The sequence below is a fragment of the Phycodurus eques genome, chromosome 14 (assembly GCF_024500275.1).
Source record: "Phycodurus eques isolate BA_2022a chromosome 14, UOR_Pequ_1.1, whole genome shotgun sequence".
Taxonomy (NCBI): domain Eukaryota; kingdom Metazoa; phylum Chordata; class Actinopteri; order Syngnathiformes; family Syngnathidae; genus Phycodurus; species Phycodurus eques.
The window spans coordinates 20,729,939-20,751,626 of NC_084538.1; the positions used below are offsets into that span (position 1 = coordinate 20,729,939).

The 21,688-nt window shown below is 41.5% G+C and overlaps 1 protein-coding gene across 1 annotated transcript in view; it reads left to right on the forward strand.

Moving 5' to 3' along the window:
• Positions 1-17,972, forward strand: part of lingo2b (leucine rich repeat and Ig domain containing 2b) — a 58,264-nt gene extending 40,292 nt beyond the window's left edge. The window contains exon 2 of the mRNA XM_061696537.1: positions 16,064-17,972. Within this exon, the coding sequence (XP_061552521.1) occupies positions 16,107-17,972 (1,866 nt within the window). The 5' untranslated portion in view covers positions 16,064-16,106. The remainder of the gene's footprint in view (positions 1-16,063) is intronic.
• Positions 17,973-21,688: the final 3,716 nt, after the last annotated feature.

Below are 21,688 nucleotides of genomic sequence, written 5' to 3' on the forward strand. Positions count from 1 at the left end.
TAATGGAATGAAATATTAAATCATCATGTTTTGTAATTGTATTAAATACTTTTTAGTGTCATACACATCAAAAGGAATGAAATATGAAATCATTATACTTTGTTAATTCTGCGTATTTGAATTGGAAATTACCATCAAATTCCAATTTAAAATCTGTTTGTGTGGTATAAAGATAATTTGCACTCAAATAGTGTGTGCATCAATGAGGAGATCCCGATAAATGAATGTTTTAACAACATATCATCTCAGGTCATAATCATACACACTTCAGTATAACGTTCACACTGCAATTGTAATCACCTGCATGGGAACCCGTTCATGTGCAATAATTCCATTATTCATGCTGCTGTTATGTATGGAAATGAGAAAAGCACGTAAGTCAGACATCAGTTCAACATTTGAAGGGAAAACAATAGGGGTGTGTCATGTTTTTATGTCTCATAGGATACATATTGACACAAGGAAAGAAAAACACACACATGCACAAGCAAAAAACTGGAACAAAGGATTTATATATCTTTGAGATGGTGGTCAAAGTCAATCGACTTCGATGTAAGCTAAGACAAATAATGGATCTTAAGTGAAAAATAATTACAAGCATGCAAATGAATTCAAAGCCTTGTGTTAGCAGGTCTGTGGTAAGAGGAGAGAGGATTTATAGCAGAGATTATTACGCACAGTGACCACAATAATGCACCAAGCTTCTCAAGCTTTGGATGCCAACCTTAGGGTTGGTCAGCACTCACAATTGACAAAATAGAAACTTTCCATTAGTATATTCATAAAATAAGAATGTAAATTGAAACGATTGGCTCCGAGAAAAACAAACAAACAAAACAAAAAAACATTTGAAAGCAGAAATTATTGTTTTATTATGTGCCAGAGATTATTCGTGTATTATTTTCAGTAAAACTCTACATACCTAATCTGAATAAATAAGAGCATATTTCCTTATCATACACCTGTTTTAGGCTCAGCCCTTTGAATGATGGGACAGGCAGTACCCAAATGGGAGCTTCTTCTTTTCCTTTGGGCTTGTCCCGTTAGGGGTCGCCACAGCGCGTCATCCTTTTCCATGTAAGCCTATCTCCTGCATCCTCCTCTCGAACACCAACTGCCCTCATGTCTTCCCTCACTACATCCATCAACCTTCTCTTTGGTCTTCCTCTAGCTCTCTTGCCTGGCAGCTCCATCCTCATCATCCTTCTACCAATATACTCACGATTTCTCCTCTGGACGTGTCCAAACCATTGAAGTCTGCTCTCTCTAACTTTGTCTCCAAAACATCGAACCTTGGCTGTCCCTCTGATGAGCTCATTTCTAATTTTATCCAACTTGGTCACTCCGAGAGCGAACCTCAACATCTTCATTTCCGCCACCTCCAGCTCCGCTTCCTGTTGTCTCTTCAGTGCCACTGTCTCTAATCCGTAGATCATGGCTGGCCTCACCACTGTTTTATCAACTTTGCCCTTCATCCGAGCAGAGACTCTTCTGTCACATAACACACCTGACACCTTCCTCCACCCATTCTAACCTGCTTGGACCTGTTTCTTCACTTCCTGACCACACTCACCATTGCTCTGGACTGTTGACCCCAAATATTTAAAGTCCTCCACCCTTTCTGTCTCTTCTCCCTGTAGCCTCACTCTTCCCCCTCCACCCATCTCATTCATGCACATATATTCTATTTTACTTCGGCTAATCTTCATTCCTCTGCTTTCCAGTGCATGCCTCCATCTTTCTAACTGTTCCTCCACCTGCTCCCTGTTTTCAATGCAGGTCATCTGCAAACACCATGGTCCACGGGGATTCCAGTCTAACCTCATCTGTCAGCCTATCCATCACCACTGCAAACAGGAAAGGGCTCAGGGCTGATCCCTGATGCAGTCCCACCTCCACCTTAAATTCGTCTGTCACACCTACAGCACACCTCACCGCTCTTCTGCTACCCTCGTACATGTCCTGTATTATTCTAACATACCACTCCAGACTTCCGCATGCAGTACCAAAGTTCCTCTCTGGGTACTCTCATAGGCTTTCTCTAGATCTACAAACACACAATGTAGCTCCTTCTGACCTTCTCTGTACTTTTCCATCAACATCCTCAAGGCAAATAATGCATCTGTGGTACTCTTTCGAGGCATGAAACCATACTGTTGCTCGCAAATAATCATTTCTGTCCTGAGTCGAGCCTACACTACTCTTTCCCATAACTTCATTGTGTGGCTCATCAACTTTGCCAAAGCTCTGCACATCACCCTTGTTCTTAAAAATGGGCACCAGCACACTCCATTCCTCAGGCATCTTCTCACGTGCTAGAATTCTGTTGAACAAGCTGGTCAAAAACTCCACAGCCACCTCTCCTAGATGCTTCCATACCTCCACAGGAATGTCATCAGGACCAACTGCCTTTCCATTTTTCATTCTCTTTAATGCCTTTCTAACTTCCCCCTTATTAATCATTGCCACTTCCTGGTCCACCACATTTGCCTCTTCTACTCTCCCTTCTCTCTCATTTCCTTCATTCATCAACTCCTCGATGTTTGCCATCTAGCTAGCACACTGCTGGCACCAGTCAACATATTTCCATCTCTATCCTTAATCACCCTAACCTGCTGCACATCCTTCCCATCTCTATCCCTCTGTCTGGCCAGCCTGTATAGATCCTTTTCTCCTTCTTTAGTGTCCAACTTGCCATACATGTCGTCATATGCCTCTTGTTTGGTCTTTGCCACCTCTACCTTTGCCCTGTGTCCCATCTCAATGTATTCCTTTCGCCTCTCCTCCGTCCTCTCAGTGTCCCACCTCTTCCTAGCTAACCTTTTTCTTTGTATGATTTTCTGTACTGTGAGGTTCCACCACCAGGTCTCCTTCTCTCCTTTCCTGCCAGATGATACACCAAGTGCTCTCCTGCCTGCCTCTCAATCACCTTGGCTGCAGTGGTGCCAGTCTTCTGGAAGCTCCTCCTGTCCACCGATAGCCTGTCTCACCTCTTCCCGAAAAGCTGCACTACACTTGTCCTGTCTCAGCTTCCACCATATGGTTCTCTGCTCTGCTTTTGTCTTCCTAATCTTCCTCCCCACCACCAGAGTAATCTTACACACCACCATCCTATGCTGTCTAGCCACACTCTCCCCTACCACAACCTTACAGTCAGTAACCTCCTTCAGATTACATCGTCAGCACAAGATGTAATCCACCTGTGTGCTTCTACCTCCGCTCTTGTAGGTCACCCTATGTTCCTGCCTCTTCTGGAAAAGAAATGTTCACTACAGCCATTTGCATCCATTTTTGCAAAGTCTACCACCATCTGTCCCTCCAAGTTCCTTTCCTGGATGCCGTACTTACCCATCACTTCTTCATCACCCCTATTTCCTTCACCAACATGTCTATTAAAATCTGCACCAATCACGACTCTCTGTCTGGGATGCTCAGAACTACTTCGTCTAACTCCATTCAGAATTTCTCTTTCACCTCGAGGTCACATCCTACCTGTGGGGCATAGTCACTAATCAAATTATACATAAGACCCTCAATTTCAAGTTTCAGCCTCATCACTCGATCTGATAATCCTTTCACCTCCAAGAGATTCTTAGCCAACTCTTCTTTTAAAATAAACCCGACTCTATTTCTCTTCCCATCTACACCATGGTAAAATAATTTAAACCCTTCCCCTAAATGTCTAGCCTTACCGCCTTTCCACCTGGTCTCCTGGACACACAATATATCAACCTTTCCCCTAATCATCATGTCAACCAACTCCCGAGATTTTCCTGTCATTGTCCAAACATTCAAAGACCCCACATTCACTTCTAGGCTTTGCGCTTTCCTCATCTCTTTCTGCCGAAGAACCCGCTTTCCACCTCTTCTTCCTCTTCGACTTCGACCCACAGTAGCTGAATTTCCAACGGCGCCCTGCAGGTTGATGGCGCCGGTGGCGGACGTTGTTAACCCGGGCCATGACCGATCCGGTATGGAATTCTTTGGATGAACACTCATATTTGTTTGGCAAAGTTTTAAGCCGGATGCCCTACCTGACGCAACCCTCTGCATTTATCCGGGCTTGGGACCGGCCTACAGTTTGCACTGGCTTCTGCTCCCCATAGGGCTGCATTACCCAAATGGTAGCAATAGTTGAAATTGTTATTCACTGCAGCAACCAAAATGTGGCAAAACATTTTATTTGACGATGTCATGATGACTGTATGTTTTTTTTAGTACAATATTAGAGAGCGCTATTTATTTTTTATTTTTTGGGGGGGTATGGAATGCATTAATGCCATTCCCATTCATTTTAACAGATGAATGGTGATTTAAGATAGTGTTTTGAGTTATGAGCATGGTCACAAAATTAATTGAACTCATATCTGAAGGCATTAAAAGTATTCTTTACCACATAATTGTGTCATAAAATGACTGCTTAAATGTGATAGTGCTATAACTAAGTTCTATAATTCTCCTATTCATTCGTAAATCTTTTTGTTATGTACTTGGGCTCGCGCACTTTTCATCTACGCGTATTCTCCAGTCCAGATATCTCACGCACCCACAGCTTTTAAACTGGGGATCAGTGCACAAACACCAAACATGCGTGATTTATTGACTTCTGAGGCTGGCTGTAAATCATGGAGCATGGAGCTTTCCTGGGACTTGTGAATGTCATTGAAATTCATCCATCCATCCATTTTCTGAGCCGCTTATTCTCACAAGGGTCGCGGGAGTGCTGGCCTATCCCAGCTATCATCGGGCAGGAGGCAGGGTACACCCTGAACTGGTTCCCAGCCAATCGCAGGGCACATATGAACAAACAACCATTCGCACTAACATTCACACTTACGGGCAATTTAGAGTCGTCAATTAACCTACCGCGCATGTCTTTGGGATGTGGGAGGAAACCGGAGTGCCCGGAGAAAACCCACGCAGACATGGGGAGAACATGCAAACATCACACAGGCGGGGCCGGGGATTGAACCCTGGGCCTCGGAACTATGAGGCAGATGCTCTAACCAGTCGTCACCGTGCCGCCGTCATTGAAATCTGTGAGAAAAAATAGGACACATAAAACATGAAAATACCTTACGTAGATGTGTTGTTGCCCAGTCGTGTATACTGCTCTGGTTCACACTCTACAGTTTGAAGAAGAGCATGTGTTTTTTTATTCTGTGTAAGATAAATCCATTCATCCATCCATCTTCTGTACCGATTCTCCTCACTAGGGTCGCGGGCGTGCTGTAGTCTATCCCAGTTAACTGCGGGCAGGACGCGGGGTACACCCTGAACTGGTTGCCAGCCAAACGCAGGGCACAAATAAACAAACAACCATTTGCACTCACTTTCTCACCTACGGGCAATTTAGAGTCTTCAATTAACCTACCATGCATGTTTTTGGGATGTGGGAGAAAACCCACACAGACACGGGGAGAACATGCAAACTCTACCCAGGCGAGGCCGGGATTTGAACCCCGGTCCTCAGAACAGTGAGGCAGACGTGCTAACCAGTCATCCACCGTGCCTAAAATAAATCCTGTAATAGTAATTCAATCAGAAGAGTGTGATTATGTCTGAACGCGTGTCCATCAAGAAAAAGGGATGCGTGGGGATGTTCTGCAGATCAGCGGTGCTCAACCTTCCTTGCGTCACGGACCGGGTGAGTCACATTTTGATGACCACCACAGAAACAAATAGAAAATAAAAAGATTAAATATCTAAGCCCTGCTACACATAAACACAATTTGGCTGTTTTTGTCCCAAATTTGCCCCTTCCTGACCAAGGACGTAAAACGCCAGCCCATTTTATGTTTTATCAGATTAGCCTTTAAAATTATCCTAAAGTCTAAAGCATGTTTGTCAAACTCAGGCCCGGAGGCCAAATTTGGCCCACGATGTAATTATACTTGGCCCACAACACCATATTAAATGTGTATTAGAGCTGGCCCGCCAGTATATATCACATGCGCCACTAATATTGCAAATCCCAGAATGCTTTGCTTGTGTGTTGGCCCATCAGTCTAGATCGGCAAGCGCTCCTCCCCTTTCTGTCGCAGTCGTTAACAACTATGCTACCAGTCTCCTCGAGCTAATTTACACATCCACTTCCCAAAAATGGCCAAACGAAAGATGGAAAACAGTTAACTTCCAAGACAGGTGGGGGGCAGATTATCTGTTCACGAAAGTAAAACACAGACCTGTTTGTCGTGTGCGGAGCAATGTGGCTGTAACAAAGAAAATAACATAATTGAATTAATGTTTTTTTTTAATGCCCATTATCAACTCCAAGGCAGAGACTGTTAATAGTTTGAGGTTAGGTTTATTGAAGCACATTCTTTTTTGGGGGGGGGTTGTTTTGTTGTTGGCCTTTAAAAAAAGATTTACATCAAAAAGAAAGGTATTTGGAGATAGATAAATAGACGATAGAGAGACCGAAGAATTCATGTTATCTATTTAAATACAAAGTACAAAGAAATACAACTGATGTCTTTTATTGCAAATTTTATTTCTCGCATTTATAATCCATCCATCCATCCATTTTCTGAGCCGCAGGCCAGATTTGAACCCGTGTCCTCAGAACTGTGAGGCAGATGTGCTAACCATTTGTACACTGTGCCTCCCTGCCTGAGTCATGACGCTGTGTATTGTGATATCAAACAGAGTGTAGAAGCGCCCTGACTGAACAATGAAAGCTGCTCTAAACAAAAACAAACATGTCTTACCTGATGTCATTTTAATTATAAAAGTGGGTTCCCCAGACGCCAAGAAATAGCAAATTAAGACGACATTTCCATTTTAGAATGGTGCCGTCACCAGCACACCTTCAGAAACACTCGGTTAACATCGGCACATACCCGGAAGTGTCTGCTCATCTTAGTTTTTTTAAAATCACGTGTTTATGCAAGATTTCGAGATCAGCGGCAGAATGGAATTTTTATGCGCGTGGTGTTTTGTGATGAGATTATCAGAGCACACCACGCACAATACGACCAAAACTGTTCAATGTCTGATTTTTTTTATCTTCATGTGAAGGGTCTGTACCAGATAAAAAGTCTTTTACGATTTTAACTGTGATGTGTGTACCAGGCCTATCTCACTATTGCTGCATTACAATGACTTTAAGTTGTTGTAATGCACTTTAAATAAAAAAGGCTTTTCTTTTAATGCCAGCCGTCAGCACCATACTTGAAGCGGAATCGCTCTTCACACTTGTGAAAAATAGTCAGCTGGTACCGATATTCTTTGCCTATAAACATCATGACTAAAACGTTATAATAGCTGACTCACAGTACCTCTTTCGTCCGCTCAATAAAATATCTTTCGTTCAGTCTTTCTGGAAGTTGTCTGCAAAGTGCGGTGACATATTGTGTAACTGGATTCATACTTCAAGTGCATTATGATGTTTTATCTTCATGCGGCACTGAACTTACTATAGCCATTGGAGCACGTTAGAGGAAAAGTGCGTAAGTCGAAGGGAGGGATGCGTGGACGAACAGATTTGACAGGGAACACCCACATATTAGGGGGTTCTCCACCCAGACTGTGTATCTGGCAAGAATGTGCATAAATGACAGACTTTAGTGGGCAGGAAAATCTGTGTAGCCATAAAAGCGCAGATTAGCGCTGCTTGGGTGTATTTTATCTGGGTACTGTGGCTTTCTCCCACATTCCAAAAACTATGCAAAGAAATTGTTGAATGTAGTCCAACTTTCCTGGGCTGGAATAACAGGTGCCAGATATTAGTAGACTTCATGCAACACAGATGTGAAGCAGTTATCGGAAACAGTGGTTCTACAACGTCATATTAGTTCAGTGATTCACAGGAACAGCAAGCATTCAGTTTTTCAATTTATTCACCACTTTCTGTAAAGGAATAACTACTTTGATACATTTATTTTTAAGGAGTTGGAATCAAATGTACACTTCTCCATTGAACTAAAAGCTATTACCGTATAAGGATTATTTGCTTTATTATTATTATTTTTAGCACAACTGTAAAATACAATTACTATTGTGATCAGACATAATTTTAGGGTGATAAGATAACATTTAAGGGGTGCTAAAGATTTTACATACTGGATGCCCATTATGTGTATGTTGGTTTGACTGATAACAACACTTGCAGATCAGACACTTAATATCAGTAAAGCCATCATTATTAATTCATAGACGCGTTTGTCTTGTGAGATTGATATTGTATCTGAGAGTAGTTATTAAATATTAATTGGCTTAGTCCAGTGAAGTTCTCTTCAGTCAAGATAAATTTACGCCGCTAATACCAAAACCCATAGATTGTGAAGTGTTGATAATGAACAGGGATTTAATGCTGGTCATCATGACAAATCGACACATAGATTGGAATCAATACACTCACTAATATAATATCTAATTGTTGCAAAATTTATAATGAAATGGAGTAGTAAGTTGGAATAAATATTTTATACTTCTTACTACTCTTTTTCAAAAATATATGTTTGTGTGGTTTATTTTTATTCTTCAAGAGCTATTTTTTGCTGGGTTTTTTTTCAACTTTTTAGCTTTGTTTATTGTTTTTATCAGGTACTGTATTATACTTTTCTAAGTATTTCCTTTTTTTATTATTTGGATTTGTTTGAATTGAAATATTCAAAGAACATGAATAATCTAATTGACTAAACTCTGCTCATCGCTTCATGTATTTCCTCTTCTCCTGTCCCTTATTTTTCTCCCTCAGCTCGCTTTTCCTTTCACAGTGACTCACGCATCACCCTGCAGCTCCATTTCGACTGTCACATTCTAAGCAGTTTTACTGTGACTCTAATCCAATTCAGATCCAAATCCCAAAAACACTCAACCCTTTGGCTGCCCTTATCAATGACCCCTCTCACCATTATCATTTACCCAGAATTCTAAGGTATCGTGTTTGCTTTCCATTTCACCAATGCCACGCTTCGCTCCAACTCTTTCTAAAAATATGTTCTGAGCCTGAATGTAGCCAAAAAAAACAGTCTAGTTCTCTACATATGCCATTCGAACCAGCCTGGGTCAGGAAAAATGTCAATCATCCAACAGTCCAACAGTTTAAGAACAACCTTTCTCAACATAAAATTGCAAAGAATTTAGGATTTCATAATCTACGGTCCATAGTCTCATCAAAAGATTCAGAGAATCTCTAGAAGTCGCTTGCACGTAAGCGGCAAAGCCAAAGACCAACACTGAATGTCTATGACCTTCGATCCCTCAGGTGGTACTACATGAAAAATCGGCATCATTGTGCAAAGGATATTGCCACATGGGCTCAGGAACAAAACAATTGTCAGTTAACACAGTTTGTCGCTACATCTTCAAATGCAAGTTAAAACTGCATCCAGGCGAAACATTTGATTTGCATGAAAAGCGAAAGCCAAATATCAACCACACCTAGAAACGCCGCCGGCTTCTCTGGGCCCAAGCTTATCTGAGATGAACTGACGCAAAGTGGGAAAGTGTGCTGTGGCCTGAGTTCACATTTTAAATTGTTTTGGGAAATCATTGACATTTTGTCATCCAGGTCAAAGAGGAAAATGACCATCCAAATTGTTATCCGCTCAAACTTCAGAAGCCAGCATCTGTGATGGTATTGCGTTGTGTTAATGGCCATGGCATGGGTAACTTGTATATCTGTGAAGGCACCATTAATGTGAAAAGGTGCATACAGGTTTTGGAGCAAGATGTGCTGCCATCCAAGCAGCATCTTTTTCAGGGACTTACCTGCTTATTACTGCAAGACAATGCCAAGTCACATTCTTCATGTGTTTCAAAAGCGTGCCATTTTTTTGCAGATTATGAGGCGCAAAAATATGACAACGGAAACCCCCGGACTACTGAGCAAATTAAGTTGTAAAATTGTCACTCCGCCAGGCGCATCTCCAAGGACACACCCTCGCTGAGCCAGAACGGCCAGCTTGGTGTAGACTGGTCTGCCAAATCGGCAAAAACATGCAGCAATCAATGTGCTTGCGCGAAAATCAGGATCCACTGGCATTCTCGTCCCACCGCACATGCGCTGTCCACAAAAATAGAGCCCATAGCATTTGACTCTTTTTCACCATTTCAGTTGTCCGGATTTTTGGGAGTGGCTAAAACAAAGCCCAGTGATGTACTTGGGCTTTCTTGCATGAGTCAGCCCTCCCCTACTAAGTATATAAATACTTGAGCGCCTTCTCACATGAGTGATTTTCCTGCACAATATCGATTTATTGAATTACTTGACCCATTTCGCCTACTACAGCTTGCAGTTAGTTACCAAACTATGCCTAACCCCTGAACAATGCATCTTCCTTGCATTTTTCAGGTTGTGGCGGTTTGATATTGGGTGCATACAAACACACACACCATTTCTCCCACCATAATTTTGAAGAGCAAGAAAAGGTGACAAGATTACGCAACTGTTTAACTAGCAAAGCTGTGAGTGATTGACAAGGAAGAAGCACTTACTTGTGTGACGTTAGCCGTGCAGCGCGTCACACCAGCTCACAGTCCGGACTACAATGAAGTTGAAAGTTCTCACTTTTCATTGAAAATATTATTTACGATCAGTATTGTAAGTCCTTCCGTGAGGCAGTCCTTATTGTATGACGATTTATGAGCGCGCATTTCGATATGAATAATTAACACATAATGCATTGCACGCTTAACATGACAGTAAAACTGTTTTCTATATGTGTCTATAAAAAAGCAACAACAATCAAATACATTGTTTTACAAAGGAAAATAAAAATGTGTGGCAATAGTGAAATCGTGCCTTTCGTTGCACTTTTCTGGTACTGCACCGTCACTGTGCATTGTAGAATCAACTATCACCTCCCAATCTTTCAAGTCAGCAGTCTCTGTGAACGGTTATATGCTTTTGAATGGCTGGACTGCGTTTTTTTGAGTCATCAGCAGCCAGAAATCAGTACTTAGTGAGAAACATTGATGACTCAAAAGTAACTATCGCCGTAACACCGTGATGACTCGGTGGAATGTATTCCAGCCACCAGAGGCTTTGAGCGGATATACTTTTGTGGTGTAAACATGTCGGGATGTTTAGGCATGTGCTCGATGTAGTGTATTTGAGTGACAGTTGAAAGTTGTGCGAGGGTTGTTTCAGCGCATTCAGTGGACACGCTCACAGTGTCTTAGAGTTGAGAGAGCATATTGATTTTTCACCCTTTTGAAGCCTGAACCCTGATTTGTCATTGCTATCTAGCTAGCAAACCTAATTAACTCACAATTACACTGATAGCTACTGTTACGAAAAAAGGCGCTGAGTTGTTATATGGTGGGGGACGGAAGACTCATGCCTGACTCCAAACGGCAGCATGCGATGCCGTTTTAGCCAAGCCCAAAACGTCAGGAAAACTGAAATGGTAAAATGGTCAGTACTATACATCCATCCATTTTCTGAGCCGCTTCTACTCACTAGGGTCACGGGCGTGCTGGAGCCTATCCCAGCTATCATCGGGCAGGAGGCGGGGTATACCCTGAACTGGTTGCCAGCCAATCGCAGGGCACATACAAACAAACAACCATTCGCACTCACAGTCACAGTCACACCTACGGGCAATTTAGAGTCTTCAATTAATGCATGTTTTTGGGATGTGGGAGGAAACCGGAGTTCCCGGAGAAAACCCACGCAGGCACGGGGCGAACATGCAAACTCCAAACAGGTGGGGCCGGGGATTGAACCCGGGCCCTCAGAACTGTGAGGCTGACGCTCCAACCAGTCGGTCACCGTGCCGCCTTTTTAGAAGCAAATCTCTGAAATCACTTTACAGGGGCTTTCAAGTTCTGCAGTATTTTATAAAAAGAACGTCAAGGCATCAATCAAACATGGTCGTGGCAGTATGATTGCTTTTCATGTAGGGAAAAATAGGTTTGACCCCCCCCCCCCCTCCCCGTTAGTAAATAAAATAATTTAACAACTATTTGATATTTACTTGGCTATTCTTTGTGAGATATTACATTGGTTTGATGATTTGGAACATTTAAGTTTGATAAATATGAAGAAAAAAAAGAAAATGAAATCACGAAGTGGGCTAATTTCAACTTTCACAGTATTATTAGATTATTTGGGAACTCATCTTTATTTCATTAGTGAAACATCATGGGCCAGAGCAGATTAATGATATTTACTAGGAATATAATTTATAACAGTTTGAAAATATTTAACTGGAGCTTTTTCATTATCTTTCACACACATTTTTTATTTTTATTTTTTTCCTTTGGTCATATTTTTGGGCCTCACACCAATTCCCTGAACAGAGCTGTAGCTCTCAGACAAATCACCTGACCAGTTGCTCCCTGCAGCACCAGACAACTGGCCTGTAATTATTAAACAGAGAGCCTGAGAGGAACACTCGCTGACGGCTAAAGGCAGACTGATAAATACACAGAGACAGGAGCAGGCTTGTGGATGGATAATAAGGTGGACTGACAGAGATAGTTACTGGAGCACAAAATGGATGGGCAAAGAGACAGGTGGACAAATAGCAAGGCAGTCCGGATGACAGCTTGGGAACACCTTCAAGTAGGCTTGGCTAAAACCAGAGAACATGAATGAATGAGATTTTGATCAATTTGTGTGTTCTGTCAATTCCAAGACTAAAGAAATATGAAAAAAACAACGCTCCTCTTACTCTACTTGTCCAGCGTTTCATTAATTTGATTGGCAGAAAGCATGGCGCAGATGAGAGTAATGGCTTGTAGTTGCTGTGGCAACGGCCTGCTCTTTGTTCCGTGCTGCATTCCTGGCATCTGATGTTTCTTATGCTGCGATCGATGAAAACCCCGCCCTGCTGAGACTCTTGCGTGAACTGATGTTTTTGCCATGCCAGGACCGTGAAAAGGAAGGGGGTTCGGTTAGGAGGGGGAAATGGGAACACCACAAAAGGATTGGAAAAGATGGAGCTACAGCAGTGTAGCTGCTGAGCTGGTGGAGTCATTGGCAGCTTGATGCCTTCTGTCTCATCAAAGCTTTATTTTTAATGTCACTCACATCACTATCAAAGTATGGTTTGTGTCTGCCAGGGTGATCATCTGCTTACCTTGCCAGGATTGCAGTGGTTGACATAGCCCTTTGAAGGCTTTTTTTTTTTTTTTTAACTCTGTGCATTAACATTTCCGGCACTCATGGCTGAAGCTTATATTTTGCACTCCTAATTGGCAAATATAGCCACGAGCAGAATGCAGATACTACTAGTAATGATGCAATTATTGTCGGGCTCGGTGTGCTCATAGGCGTCTCTCAGTTCAACAACCTGTGGCTGCTGGAAGGTATTTTTTATGTCAAGGTCGATGTCATTCCAAATAGTAAAGAGGAATGTATCCCATGTTTTTTTTTTGTTTTTTTTTGGGGGGGGGGGGTCCGAATCTGTATTCTTACCCTCGTTACTCTGTCATGATGTCCTAACGCTGTACTGTTTAGTGACAGTGAATTCCCGGACATGTTTCGACATCTAATGAAAAATAAATACACAACTGAAAAAGAAAATCAACATTTAAACGTCATGAAAAATGACAACATTTTAGCATTACAATTGTCATTAAAATCAGCTTTATTGTCCAAAAAATATCATATCCTCAAGAAAAATGGTGTATTCTCACAGCACCCGCGCAGCTACTGTATTACACATACATTTTATTCCTTGGCCTTTACAATCAAATTGGGATGCCATCCAATTTAGAACCCATTAACTGTACAAGCAATTTTCTTTAAGTTATCTGCTAACCCTTCACCACAGTACAAATAAAAGTGTCTTAGAAATAAAACAACTTGCACCTTTTGATGACAAGGTAGTAAGGAAAGAGATTTGGGGAGGGCAAATTAACTTAATGCTCAACCACTGTTCAAGAAAACCTTTCAACAACTCATGTAACCGACCTTAACACTGATGACATATGACGACAATAAGTTTCATTTCCTGCTCATTCCAGTAATGTGGTGACATCACAAAAAATACAAAGAGCCAAAAAACGCATGTGGTCTAAACCCCTCATATGCATATTTGGCTTTTTGAGCAACTTTTCAAATTAATCTGCTGTTTCTCCAGAAAATGTTGATTGAATTCCAAATTGTAAAACTTACCTTTGACTTTCAAGACTCCACTGCATTCAAGATGCACACTGATTGAGGAGTATCTGTAACATTTGCACAACCAACATTGTCCCAGATGATCGCACTACTCGTCACTTTAAACCGCATACACTCCTTGAAGTCTTTGCACAATGGTCTTTGCACCGGACTATTGCAATATTAGTCATTCGAACTGCTCTAAGTGCTAGAGGATTCTGCATCTTTTTGCACAATTGTTTTTTGTCAATGTCTTTATGTCTCCAAAGTGTTCTGTAAATTGACTGTCTGTTGTACTAGAGCGGCTCCAACTACCGGAGACAAATTCCTTGTGTGTTTTGGACATACTTGGCAAATAAAGATGACTCTGATTCTGATTCTGATTCTGATGAATACAGTACTGATAGGAAACTACATTAAGAAAATGCAATTGTACTTAAAGTAATAACACAAGAAAGCTCAAATGGATTACAACAACTACAAATATGAGTAAATCTGAAAATATTAGCATTGATGTTTGCCTAAAAACTTGTTTTCTTAAAAATTTGATACTTTCTGTTTTGTATCAAACAAGTAATATATATATATATATATATTCAACAGGGCACAGGAGTACACTTCAATTTACAAGTACAGTACGCAATTACAGTCATGTAGTGTTTCTTGAAATGAGGCCATGTGTGCTTGAAGATAAGCATTATAAAGCAGGGCATTATGGAAGCAAACATTTGCTGCCATTTAATTTTTGATTATCTGAGCCGCGGTTAAATAGTCCATCTGAAGGACCATGAACCTGCAAAAGCAAGATAGAATACATGCACATGCGGGCACAAACTATTACCACCCAGGCTTTTAGCTGCTTCACCCTGTCATGAGAGTCATTTCTCGCCACTAGGCTGAAATATCCTCCATCCTCAGAAAACATCTCCAGCTAGCCTGCAACCGTTTGTGCTACCCAGTGATAAACATTTTCCTGCAAATGATATTTCTCATGTTGTGCCTAGCCCTGCTCTAACTTCAATTCTATTAATTCCCGCAAGCCAGGAAAAGTGAGCTTATTAAAGGGATCGAGGACTTTAAGATAGTTTAAGGAAATTTCAGGTGTAAAAAGGAAGAGGGAAAACAAATGAAGAGTCTGAGTAGAAAATGTAGTAAAGTGAATCCTCGTTTATCGCAGGGGTTACGTTCCAGAAAACACAAAAAAATGAAATCCGTGGAATAGCGACCAATTATTTATTATATATAAATGTATAAGCTTAATAACGCATGCAATTCAATGCCAATATGTGATACTTTAGAGAGGTGCAGGTATTTTATTTGTCCACATGAGGTCACTAGCCACACGCTACACAACCACAAGCCTATTAAAGGCTCTGCTTGAGTGATGTTAACAACAGCTCATGTGGACATGGTGTGAACAGGCGATTTCCTGCTTTAAGCATTGGCACCGTTTCTCAAACTGACAGTCCTTGCGATGTAGTCAGCAAAAAAAAGTATTATGGGAACCCAAAATTCATTGCATGGTTTTAATTAAAATATTGTCATTGCAGAAACTCAAGCTAAACATTGCTCCTCACTTGCAAATATTTGTTCCTGGCGATATTGTTAATATGTGCATTAGCTATTTGTAGGGCAAAGGTTGGTATTTGTGAATTTATTTCATAAAACTATGAATCTGTCTTGTTTTTTGGGGGGGCTTTCCAGTCATATTGTTTGTTTCCTCAGGAAATTTAGTGAGTTAGCAAATGTATGAGTTGAAATTACTCAATAATGTTTTTTTTTTCTGCCAAGAATAAGAGCTCCATTGACCTTATGTAAGTCATTGCTGCCACATTAAAATTATATAGCTAATAAAGCAAACTTTATGAGAGATGTGCAGGTGATTAACCACTACATTGAGCTATAAAAAAAACTGCAATGCACTGAATCCGCAATAAGTGAACCACGATATAGTGAGGGATTACTATATTGTAACATTTCTTTTCTATATGCTGCGTCTTACAGGGCCTGATCGTGATGGTGTTCTGGACGTATAACGAGCTATGTGATGAGAGTGGGCAACATGGGTAAAAGAGTCATGCAACGCCCAGCCCCACACTACCACATCCTCCTGGGTGGAGCGCTGCTGCTTCTTCTGGCCAGGTTGACCCTGAGCTGCCCTGCTCGATGTGAGTGCTCTGCCCAGAGCAAGTCAGTGAGCTGCCACCGCAAGCGTCTAAGCACCATCCCTGAGGGCATCCCCATCGAAACCCGAGTCCTGGATCTCAGCAAAAACAAGCTACGCATAATCACACCCGACAACTTCTCGTCATTCCAGCTTCTGGAGGACCTGGATCTCAGTGACAACCTCATCAGTGTAGTGGAAACTGGATCATTTCGTTCTCAACTAGCTCTCCGATCCCTAAACTTCCGCAGTAATGTGATCCAGCTGGTTCCTGCAGGCGTGCTGTCTGGCCTGACCAACCTCACTCGGCTTGACCTCAACCACAACAGACTTGTGGTTCTACTGGACCATGCCTTTCAAGATCTGCACAAGTTGGCATCCCTCGAGGTGGGTGACAACGAACTTGTTTTCATCTCTCAGAGGGCGTTCATGGGATTAACTGGACTTCAAAATCTGACGCTGGAACGTTCCAATCTCACTGTGGTCCCTACTGATGCTTTGGCACATCTGCACAACCTGGTCGAACTACGTATGCGCCATTTGAGCATTAGTTTTCTGAAGCCTTTCTCTTTTAAAAGGCTATTCCGTCTCCGCCGACTAGAGATTGATTATTGGCCCTGTTTGGACACACTACCCCCGCTGTCACTACATGGCCTCAACCTCACAACATTGTTCATAACCAACACTAACCTGTCTGCTTTCCCTGGTGCAGCATTGCGCCACCTGCCCTACCTCACTCACCTCAACTTGTCGTTCTCCCGAATTCGGCATATCCATCAAGAAGAGCTTGGGAACCTCCCACATCTGAAGGAGCTCTGTCTCCAAGAGGCTCAGCTTGTCTCTATTGAACTCTTTGCATTTATTGGCCTCATATCTTTGCAACTGCTGGATGTGTCACAAAATCGCCTGGACTCTCTGGAGAGGGGGGTTTTTGCATCACCAGACAGCCTCCAGAGGCTTTGTCTGGGTGGAAACCCATTGGTGTGTGACTGCAGATTGGTTTGGTTGCTGAATAGCTACAAGCCCCCCTCCCTTCATATTCTTGATATGCAGCCGGAGTGCAGTGCCCCTGAGTACCTGCTGGGGAAAAAACTGCGTGAACTCAAGGAACCACTGGTCTCGCAGTACATGACCTGCACCAAGCCTCGAATTGGACCAAGCATAACACAGCTGCTGATGACTGACGAGGGTCAGCCTGCCCGTTTGAGCTGCCTGGCAGAGGGAGCACCAAGACCCTCAGTGGTCTGGATTACACCTCACAGACGCTACATCACAGCCAAGAGCAGTGGCAGGGTGGAAGTCCAACCAGATGGCACCCTGGAGATCAAGGCTGCGGAGTTGCATGACAGTGGGGTGTACTTGTGTATTGCAAGTAACCCTGCTGGCAATGCCAGCTTGTCTGCCTCTTTAGCTGTGAAGAGTCTGGGCATTAGAGACAGCTCTTACAATAGCAACAGGAGCTCAAATTATTTGACAAACTCTAACAGCACTGGTGGGAATGGGACTGTGTTGTACAACATGACAGTCCCCATAGACATTAAAACTATTATTATATCCACAGCCATGGGCTGCCTGTCCTTTCTAGGTGTGGTCGTTTTCTGCTTCCTGCTTCTGTTTGCCTGGAGCCGAGGGAAAGGACGTCATAAGAGCAACTTTGATATTGAATACGTCCCACGCAAAACCAATGGGACCTCAGCTGAAGTGACAGAAACAAGTGGCCCTCGACGAGTCAATATGAAAATGATTTGAACATGAAGCGGACTGATGCACACAATACCAACAACAACAAGTTTTTTTCTATGACACAGTGGAATTGTGACAAATGATGTACTAATATAGTGGCTGTCGATGAATGCGATCTTGTGATCATGTGAATATCAAAGTGAATCCGTGAACGTGTTTATATGAAATATGTAATTATGTCCTTACATTACATGAATATAATACTATAACCAACATATCAATATGGAAGTGATCTAGTGTTGCACTTGGCATGTGTATCAGTGGTGATGTGATGAGTAATGATGTTGTCAACTATCCCTGACATCAAAGTGAAGGACGGAGCCACTGGGGGTTGTGGGGGATATTCGGAACGCAGTGATAGCTATCATTGCTGCAATATGTCAGGACTAAATTGTCTTGTACCCATCTTAGCTGCAGTGTGAAAGGTGTGTGCTGTAATCAGATGTGCGTGCATCAGTGTATGCATGATGCATTTGTCTTTCTTTGTGCATGTGCACGCATTGCCTTTTTTATGTAAGAGAATTATTAAAACGATGGGGCCCAGGCCTTTGTTCTTGTTGAGTCATTGTCACTGCTGGATAAAACAGGATGTTATATGTTTTGTTTGGAAAACTCCCACTTATTCTCAAAAAGAAATGCTGCATCCATTTAGAAATAGTGGCCCTCATGCAATGGAGTCTAACATATGGTGAATGAACTCAGGGGAACATTATGCTGTAATTTATTGTGAGGTGTGAGCTTTGTATTGTCCGTAGAGTTCACTTTCCAGCAGGACAAGACACTTCTCCTTAGAAATAACACGAGTCAAAGGCGTTATCACAAGAGAAAAGCTTCAAGCAATAGAAATGGCATGTTAAAGCTGTTTCATAACATAATAAATCACAGGCAGTTTTTGCTGCCAGAGAAAAAAACAAAATCCCTTGACATGATATAAAAGACTCTGTGGCCGGACACAATGGCAAAGATTTACTGGCTTGTGCCCTCTTTGGGACAAGACAAAGTTAAGCCTCACAGATTTATGGCTTAAATTTCTCCTCATATTTCTTTGATCATACCTCTTCAATTCCTCACTGGGGTGCCAAGGGGCTCTGGTCATTTAATAGGTGTCAATTTCGAGTTTGTAGTAGAAACTTGTAATGTTATGTTTCTTTGTTGGGAAATACTTTCAGTGTTTGTTGTGTGGAGTATTGGCAAACCAATTAAGGGCATATCTTTGTATTACAGGGATGTGGGTGTTTATTTGTGTAATTTTGTTGTGATATAATATTCAAAAGTTGTATAACTGTTTTCGTATGACAAATTTATGGGTATATTTTCAAGAGAAAATAAATAAACATAACCCTATAATTGGAAGTGCATTTTAAATTCACCTAAAGATGCTCTAATAGCAACAGAATAGCTGTACAGTATGTCTGGTATTTAATATTTACTATTAGCTTGAACTGCTTTCTATCAAGCAAGAAAGACACAACACACGCACTTCACAAAGATCCACTTTGTGGTGTTTGTGACCACTGCATGAAAGTGCAGGTCAAACTCTCATTTCAATCGACATACAGTATAGTGAATTGAAATATACAGTATATTGCTTTAAGTTAATATATATATATATATATATATATATATATATATATATATATATATATATAAAGCTTTATGTCCTGAGATTGGCTGGCGACCACCCAAGTTAGCTGTGATAGGCTCCAGCTCAGCAGCGGCCCTAATAAGGATAAGCAGTATGAAAGAAAAAAAAAACACACACAAATAGATGGATGGGTACAATTAATACACAGTGTTGCACATACATTTTTTACCGTTTACTCTTATTCAAATACATGGGTAATCACTTTTGAACAGGGCCATTATAACATTGTGTTCCAATAACTCAAGTGAAATTAATGTATGCATAACATTGTTTGACACTTTAAAAGGCAAGACAGAAATTTTATTTTGACTTTATCAGCAACTGTCTATGAATTTGATATTTTGAAGGAGGAATTTTTGTTTCACCCATGAGGTATAATGGCAATGAAAATAATCTGTCCTTTTGCCATCAAAACATTTGGAAAATTAATACACAGGATACGGTGCAAGTAAAAAAATAAAATCTTAACTCTGACAGTGAAACAGATTTGATGATGAAGATTCAGAGGAAAAATTATTGCATTGAAGGTAAGTGAATCTTGCATGCGGACTTTCAACAGTCCCTTCTTTCAGTCACACTGTACTCACCAACCAGGACACATAGTATACTGTATGTGTATACTGCTTGCAGTTCTACGGTCATAATTGCATTTTTCCTCTTTGGTTTTCTATTACTGGTACCATTCCGTGGTGGCATTTGGAATTAATATTTCGGGAACGGTGCGAAAAGGGGAAAAAAATCAGCTAAACACAAAAAATTACATTGAGTAAAATATACTACAAAGACACTTATAAACAAGAACAAACACACAGACTAAACATAAGCACACTTAAGATAATCACTAAGTTGAGGTATCGCAGGATATGATGAGGACATGAAAAAGCATGACTTTTGTATGGCTTTAGTTTAGTTTATTTGGGTGAGTGTTGTACATGACATTTTTTTTTATTTTTACTCATGAATACAATAGACAGCAACAGTACTGCTATAGAAACTAAGTTAAGGTAGCAGAAGGCTGTCAGTTCAAAACCCCTATGGGACATTTGGACAGGAGGCATATGACCACATATTACAGTATAAGATCTTAGATGAAGATCAACATACCTGCATCATCTTGCACTTCTGTACTAACTGCTTGAGTGGGGAAAAAGGGTTTAACTGGTGCCTTTTTCATCACCTGACAAGTCAGATGAAACAAAATGCAGATTTGGCAGACTGCTCGAACAGATAGTTGAATTTTTAGACAGCGCTTGAAGTTATCATCCTGATGGCAAAGGAAAAGCAGGTCTTCTATGTCCCAAAGCTCGAGGGAATATTAAGGCTGTTGCCGTGGCATGATGAAGACAAGATCAAAGTCCCTGAAATGCTCTTTTATTACTTTCATTGTAGGTTGCCTGTTACTGGGGAGGTGCTGTAAACGGGCAATGAGATGCAATGAATATATTAAGTTATATGTAGGGTTTCTGGTCAAGCTTTTAATGATACAAGCTCATGCAAGAATAATGTGCAATATAAAGTACAATACAAAAAGGGTTTTCTGCCGCTATCAAATCAAATTTATTTATATAGTACTTTTCGTAGATTAAAATGCAACAGTGTGCTTTACAGAGATAAAAATAGAAAATTAAAATAGCAAGAAATACAGTATACAAAAACCCACCACTCCCATCCCCACATATAGAAGCAAAACACACCCACACGAACATCCAGACCTGCACGTACATGTGCACATAGCACATATTGATTAATAGTATAGAGACATGGGAAGGCACTGAGGATCCAGGTCAGCAAAGACAACCTGTGGGAGCCATCCACACCAAGAGGTGCCACAGCCCACAGCACAGAGGATGCCGCCACATAGACCACCATGACCCGGGTAGACCGGAATGGACTCAGCCCATTGTGCAGAGCCCGCAGTATCCCGGGTCCAGGCAAACTGCAGGGTGACATCCCCGCAGGCAGACCAAGGACATGTCCTAGTGTGGAGGCTGCCATGAAGAGACACTGGAGTTAAACGCTTTTGTTCTAGCTAGTGGAATACTTAAAAGCCCAGTGCCAGAGGACCTCAGGACTCACG